We start from the raw sequence: 7,107 nt of genomic DNA, 5'->3' as shown, positions 1-7,107 counted from the left end.
GCAGCTGCCCCTCTTACTCAGAAGTCTCCTGAACCTCCTAGAGGCTCCCAGCTTTCTGTCATGTGTTTGGGTTTTGCTTCTCTTCTGAGGGTCAGGTATCTTGGCTGCCCTGGGGTCCTGGGAAGAATTGACGGGCTCTCTATCAGGGGTTTGGTAGGGAGGGAGCTCTTTGTTACTTCTCCCTGGCCACTTTCCCCTGTGGGGCAGGTGGCAGGGACTTGGGGTTCCCGCCCTCTGAGCCCATTCCTGGGTCTTGTTTGTCCCTCTGTTGGTCCTGGGCTGGAGGTCTGGATGCTCGTGAGGTGTGCTTCTCTCTTGAAGTCCGTCTCAGCTCCCCTGGGCCAGGCATCCCTTTCTCCAGGGCTTGCAGAAGTGGCTGTAGAACTGTCAGCGCAGTGGTAGAACAGGGGGAGGGGTATTTTAATCACGCCCTTCGAGCATCCACCACATTTAAGTTGGGAACTGAGCGGGGTGTTAGGGAATCGGGCGGAAGCTAGGACGGAGTTCTAGGCAGGGGCCATGGTGTGGGCAGAGGCCAGGACGTGGGAACCAGCCTGGCTCCCCGGGGTCAGTTGCTTAAGAGGCTTTAGGGGCGGATCTGTCTGGAAGGAGGGACATAGTCCTTGCAGCTATGCTAACACGATAGCCCCTGGACCCGGGTAGCTATTTAAATGAATACAGTGACGTGAAGGGAAGAGTTTACTTTGTCGGTCACACTGGCCACATTCAGGTGCCCACTGGCAGCTGTAATAGAGCACACAGATGAAGAACATTCACGTCACTGTCGAAGCAAAAGGACAGGGCTGTCCTGAGGGGCTTCGAACGCCAGGTTGAGAAGCTTGGACATTATCCTGGAGCTGGGGAGGTCAGGAGGGGGTTGGAGCAGAGCAAAGGGCAGTCAGAGCTCAGTAACAAATTACCACAGACTTTATGTCTTAAACCTACAGAAATTTATAACCTTCCAGGTCTGGAGGTCTGAAGTCCAAAAGGGACTGAAACTCGGTGTAGGCAGGGCAGTGCTTCTTCTGGAGGCTCTGGGGGAAATCTGCGTTCTTGTCTTTTCCCCAGTTCCCCTTCCGTATTCAAAGCCAGCAGTGGCCAGTGGTCTTCCTCACGCCACCTCACTCTGAGACGCCCTCTTCTGTCTCCTCCTTCCACCTTCAGAGATCCTTGTGTTTACACCGAGCCCGCCTGGATGATCTGGGATAATCTCCCTGTTTTAAAGTCTGCGGATTAGCAACTTTGATTCCTTCCACCCTAATTCTCCTTTGCCACATAGCAGATCCATGGGTTCCAGGGATCAGCATGTGGACATCTTTAGGAGGCTGTTACTCTGCCTACTGCGCCCACCATGTGTGAGACGGTGGGACTACGGTGTGAAAAAGAGACACGAGGCCCCGTTCTCACAGGGCTGACATTCCGCTGGTGGAGAGACCGTGAGTGTGTCATGCAGCGTTGAGCATGAACACAGGGCAGTGTTACAGAGCCATGGGACAGGGTGGCGTGGTTCAGAGAGGGTCAGTGGGGAAGGTGTGTCAGAGGACTGACCCCTCTGCAGGGACTTGGGAGAAATAAGGGAGAGTCTGGGGGAACCATTCCAGGTGGAGGAAAAGCAGGTGCAAAGGCCCCCAGGCAGGAACCGGCTTGACCTATACAAGGAGCAGCGGGAGGTCAGCGTGTCAGACTCAGGGTCCGCCCTGGCTCAGCACTGGCCTGCTGTGTGGACGCAGGCAAATCCCATCTTTCCTGGCCTGTTGCCCCATCTCTACGTCAACGGTTGGACCAGATCGACACCTCGCAAATGCATTTGTCCCTGAAACTTTGATGGTGGTGTGTTGCTGTGGAGGAAATCTTCCAAGTCCGCTCTGTATGTAAACCTTGATAGCAACCGCACTTCTGGCATGGAGGGACTTAATCCTCCTCCTCGCCCACCCCTTCCCCAAGGCCTTGCCCAGTGCACTGGGTCTAGCTAGCGGCTGGTCTAGCGGCCTGCTAATTTGCATTCGCCTGCCCGGTGCCACCCCTGATTCCACAAACCATCTCTCATTCCATCTGCACATTTCAGATCACAAGTAAAACTCTACCTCTTCAAAAAGGTCTTTGCTAACCCTCTATATAATAGTATGTGCCCGGTATACACTCATAATACTGTATCTCTCGCCATAGTTGTAACTTGATTTGTTTATGGTCAAATCTACCAGTCTCTTCCTCTATGATGTACATTCCTTGTATCTTAAGGATTCTTTCTGTACTTCTGAGGTTACAAAGATATTCTCCTTTATTATTTCCATTTTGTTTTTCAAATTTAGATCTTAAATCACCAGAAACTTATTTTTGTGTATGGTATGAGATCGGGATCTGTATGTTTCCTATTGCTGCTGTAACAAACTATCCCAAGCTTAGTAGCCTTAAACAACACAAATGTATTTGCTTATAGTTCTGTAGGTCAGTAGTCCCAACTTTTGTCTCAGTGGCCTAAAATCATGGTGTCTGCAAGGCTGTGTCCCTTCCGGGGAGGATCCATTTCCTTACCTATTCCAGTCTCTAGAGGCTGCCTGAGTCCCTTGAATCATGGCCCTGCATCCCTCTGGTGTCCATTTCCATTGTCACATCCCCTCTGACTCTTCTGCTTCCCTCTTTCCCATATAAGGACCCTTGTGATTACATCGGGCCCCCTGGAATAATCAGGATAATCTCCCCATCTCAAGATAAGATCCTTAATCACAAATCTGCCAAGCCCCTTCTGCCATATGTAAACTAACATACTCAGGTTCTGGGGATTAGGACGTGGACCTCTTTGGGGGACCATTATTCTGCCTCCACAGGATCCCACTTAATTTTTTTCCAGATCTCTCAGCTCATTCACAGATGAGCCCGTCCTTGCCCCATTCACCTACAGCAGAGATCTGCAAACTACATCCCATAGGCAAAATCCAGCTCAGCTACCATTTTGTAAAGTTTTACTGGGCTAGAGCCACACACATTCATTCGTGTATCATAATGTGTGTGGCTGCTTTTGGACTCCAGGGGCAGAGCTGGGTCGTTGTGGCAGACACCGTGGCCTGCAAAACCTAAAAGTACATACCATCGGGCCCTTTCCAGAAAAAGTGTGCCAACCCCTAATCTAGTCATGGGGACTGTCACTTGTCAGGACCTCCTGTGAGCACCGGGCCGTTTCTGAGCCCTCGGTCCTCTTCCACTCGCCTGTTCCCATGCCAACACGACAGATGTCATTCCTACGACTTTGAAATCATTCTTGGTACCTGGGCTGGGGGTGGGGGTGGGGGGCAAGGCTCCCTCCCCTACTTTGTTCTTTAAGATGGACTTGGCTCCTTTACTTTTTTTTCCTTTCTTTCTTTTTTGGGCCACTACTTGATTAGCACCCACTCCCCCTCGCTAGACCAGGCCTGTCTTGTTCACTGCTGTGTGCCTACCACCCTGGGCAGAGTCCAGCACATTATAGGTGCTTAATACACATCTGAAGAACGAAGCGCAGTCCATTGTTAGCTCCTTCTTATTTTATAGCAGAAGAAACAGGCTCCGAGAAGGGAAGTGATGCCAGAGATGATGCTTGTGCCCTTACAAAGGCCTCCTAGCACTCCCATGTTCTAGATAAGGCATCTGAGTCCAGAGAAGTGACAAAGCTTGTCCAGGGCCCCCCGGCTCATAAGCTTGAGCTTTAAAAAATGTTTATACTATTGGCAGCATGCCCTTTGTTCTTGCTTTTATCATTTCGTATATTTAGGGACTCATTCCACATCTGTACAAATAGAGTTTTTTTCCTATAGCAACATAGTCCATTCTATGGCTGTATTGTATTTCATTAGCTGGTCCCCTCTTGATGGGCACTTGGGTGGTTTCCCAACATCCTTATGCCTTTTTGAACATAGGAACATCCTTATGCCTTTTTCAGTGCTTGAGTTTATCTACAGGATAAGTTCCTAGAAGTGGAATAGTTGACACGGGCATGTGAACATTTTAAATTTTTTATGGACAGTCAAATGGCCAAGATGGAGGCACCAATTTAACTTACAATAAGGAGAGACCCTGTTCCCCACATTCCTCAGCAACCAACGATGCTAGCAGACTTTTTACTTTTGCCTTATAAATAGGGAAAAACCAGAGCCAGGGCTTGCTTTCAAACCCCAGCTCCAAGCCCATGGTTTGGGGCCCAGCGCTAACTTTCTGTGGGTGACACCTTCCCCTCCCCCCAAACAGGTGAGCAAAGAGTTCCTCAGCCTTATAAGTTGGAGCCCAGTGTGGGGCCAGTCTCCCTGCCAGCTGTCTGGTCAAGGCAAGTCCATACAGCCCAGCTTAAAAATGCCGCCTCTTTATTGACCCAGGCTGGTGGCAGAGGGCGCCGTGAGCCAAGGGGAAGACTCACTCACGCTCCCCCTGGCTCTCAGCCTGGTGGTGGCTGCGCTGGTGAAGGAGCAGGAGGCGTCTTTGGCCAAAGGCCTGGTCGCAGCTGGAGCAGCGATGCCGGGCTGTGGCCTGGCTGCCTGGTGCCGTCGGGGGGTCGTGACAGAGGCGATGGGCGGCCAGTTTGGAGGGGAATGAAAAAGCCTTGGGGCAGTGCGGGCAAGGATAGGGGCGGGCATCGGTGGCATGGTGCGTGTGGCGGTGGGCTGCAAGCTTGGAGGGGTAGCAGAAGGACTTGGGGCAGTCGGGGCACGGGTAGGGGCGGGCGGGCGCGTGGGTCCAGAGGTGGGCTGCCAGCTTGGAGCGGTGGCCGAAGGCCTTTGGGCAGTGCGGGCACGGGTGTGGGCGGGCACCACTGTGCGTGAGGCGGTGGGCTGCCAGCTTGGAGGGGTAGGAGAAGGCCTTGGGGCAATCGGGGCACGGATGGGGGCGGGCACCGCCGTGTGCCAGCCGGTGCGTGGCCAGCTTGGACGGGTACGAGAAGGCCTTGTCACAGTCAGGGCAGCGGTGCGGGCGCTGGGGCGGGGGCCGCCGGCGGGGTCGAGAAGGCGCCCCCGCGGACGTGGCAGGCCCTGGAACCGACTTGCTGGGCTTCTGCGGCGAGCCCTGGTGGGGAGCTACAGGACAGGAGGGCTGGTGGGCTCCAGGCATCAACCAACACCCTGAATCTAGGCCAGGCTTCCCTTCCCCCACCCCAACCTTGACACCTCAGGGGTCATCTGGGATTCCTCAAATGACACGTCTCTGTTCCCCACCTTATGCCATGCATCATCCAAAGGGGCTGGAATCCCAAAGCTACTAAGGTGTCCGTTTCTAGTATATTCCCAAGTGATCACCCTGAAATTCCGCATATCAAACCCCCTGACCCTTAATTTTCTGAGTCCTAAAAAATCACTGAGGTTCCCCAAAGCCAATAGTAGGATTCCCCAGAACATATTTGTGAGTATCCCAAATGGTCATCACCCTAGGCCTTCAAACTTTCACCCTGAGATTCCCTCAAAATATGATTGTCTTAGCCCCAATTCCTGTGCCCCCCTACCCACGGGCGGGACCGCTCTCACCTCTTCCCTTGGTTACTGGTTCCTTGCAAGTGGGACTAGGATCGGTGTCCCCGGCCGCGGACTCTGCATCTCGTTCCAGCATCTTGCTGGCCCAGGAACCCAGAGGGAGGTAGGCGATGCCGGTGATTACCAGGCTGATGGGGACAGGGCTGTAGGGCCTAAAATCAGGGACCAGTCTGTTCAGGAGCAAGGTCTTTTTAAGCCTGGGATCCAAAGGCTAGGGCGGGCCTTACGCGAAGGCGGAGCCTAAGAGCACAACGGGCGGGGTTTATGCAAACATGACCCTTTGCGACTTAGACCCGGGGTTGGAACCCTCGAGCCGAGTGGGCGGGCCTCTACTAAAATTCAGGGGCCGCCCTGAGCGCGGAGCTGACTAGGCCTCTACATCGAGTGGGCGGGACCTCCCCCCAACAGAACCTCCCAGCCGTGGAAGCAAAGACGGGACTGGGCGGGGCTATATAGACAGGACCCAAAGCAACTCAGACCCAGGGGAGGGGCCTTCGAGCGGAGAGGGCGGGTCTTTTACAACTGTCTCAGGGGAGGAGCCTGAGCTCAGTGGGCGGGATTTCACCTCCAATAGGTAGCTTTACCCGAGTCTTGGTTTAGTCTCAGTCCATTGACGCCGCGTGAACCGCTTCCTTCTTGTTGCTAAATTTCATCCCCAGCGTGGAGGATAGAGGGGAGACCTAGAGGGAAATGCAGAAAGAACGTGGCGTGTCTTGCGATCCAGAGACCCCTACTGGATTTTTCCCTCGGGATCCCAAGCGTCCGGGCCTCAATGCACGCCTCGAATCACGGCATTCGGGCACCAATGCACTCTACCAAGGCTCAGGCACCAATGCAGCCCCTCCAGAACCTATGCATCAGGACGCCAATCTATTCCTTTCCGGGAGATCCTGGCGTCCAGCCCCCAATCCACTTCCCGAAGACCCAGGCGTCCAGGCCCGGACCCGTGCCCGCCTCACCTGCGGAAGGCCCCTCCCCGGGGGCGGGGCTCCGGGCCCCTCCCGCAGCGGCCGCTGCAGCTGCTGCGCTGCCCTCGGACGCGCAAAGCTGCACGGCCTGGCGCGTGCCCAGCGACGGGAGGGGAGGGAGCGCGCGTGAGCTTCTCGGCCCAGACTCATTTCTATCCCCTCCTCCCACGCGGGGCCAGTGGGGGCGTCAGTACGCGTGCGCAGTCGCGGCCAGCGGAGGGGGCTGCGGGGGAGAAAAAATGGAAGGAGGGGTGAGTGCGCAAGGCAGGCAAGTTGGTGAGCAAGCGCCGAGCTACGGGTAGAAGGGCCATAAGAAAGTATACTGCGGGTTGCGGGGACTACGGTGGCTGACTGGAGTCAAGCACGTGCAGGACCTAACTCGGAGAAACCGCGCTTAGAGATCACTGAGACAGTGCCCAACATATGCGCCTTCCTTTTCTCTGTCCCCCTCCCTTTCGAGATTCCGTTGGGAGCTTGAGTTCCCTCTCCGAAGGGAGTTTGAAGAGCCGGCTGCCCATTTCACCCCGCAAAGCGTTTGCAAAGAAGGCAGGCCAATTAGTGAGAGGGCGGGGCGGGACGCGAGGCTTCGAGCAGGCTGACGCCCAATAAAAAACATGTTATTTGCATAGCGCCCCGGCACCCTTCGCCAT

At 54.8% G+C, this 7,107-nt stretch overlaps 1 protein-coding gene across 3 annotated transcripts; it reads right to left on the bottom strand.

The window, feature by feature from the left end:
* Nucleotides 1–2,717: 2,717 nt before the first annotated feature.
* On the bottom strand, nt 2,718–7,050 carry ZNF575 (zinc finger protein 575). Of its 3 annotated transcripts, none has more exons than XM_064580634.1 (4): nt 6,449–6,830; nt 6,055–6,169; nt 5,484–5,641; nt 2,718–5,039 (listed from the first exon to the last, which is right to left on the bottom strand). In XM_064580634.1, the coding sequence occupies exons 3-4, from the start codon at nt 5,563–5,565 to the stop codon at nt 4,381–4,383; spliced, it is 741 nt and encodes a 246-aa protein (XP_064436704.1). In that variant the 5' UTR covers nt 5,566–5,641; nt 6,055–6,169; nt 6,449–6,830; the 3' UTR covers nt 2,718–4,380. The 3 variants fall into 3 exon arrangements, with proteins under 3 accessions (XP_064436704.1, XP_045747618.1, XP_045747617.1); XM_045891662.2 differs by lacking the exon at nt 6,449–6,830 and adding an exon at nt 6,837–7,050 and having other exon boundaries at nt 2,719–5,039; nt 6,074–6,169; XM_045891661.3 differs by having other exon boundaries at nt 2,719–5,039; nt 6,074–6,169.
* Between the last annotated feature and the right edge of the window lie 57 nt (nt 7,051–7,107).

This window comes from Mirounga angustirostris, unplaced genomic scaffold (assembly GCF_029215605.1).
Source record: "Mirounga angustirostris isolate CCGP_5_RB_7025 unplaced genomic scaffold, mMirAng1.0.hap1 SCAF_16, whole genome shotgun sequence".
NCBI lineage: Eukaryota > Metazoa > Chordata > Mammalia > Carnivora > Phocidae > Mirounga > Mirounga angustirostris.
This window is presented reverse-complemented; position numbering and strand designations above follow the sequence as displayed.

Coding starts and splice junctions, on each gene's coding strand:
- ZNF575 (XM_045891662.2), bottom strand. CDS start 5,565: ATGCTGGAACGAGATGCAGAGTCCGCGGCCGGGGACACCGATCCTAGT. Junction 5,040..5,483: donor ACCAGTAACCAAGGGAAGAG/GTGAGAGCGGTC, acceptor CCTGTCCTGTAG/CTCCCCACCAGGGCTCGCCG.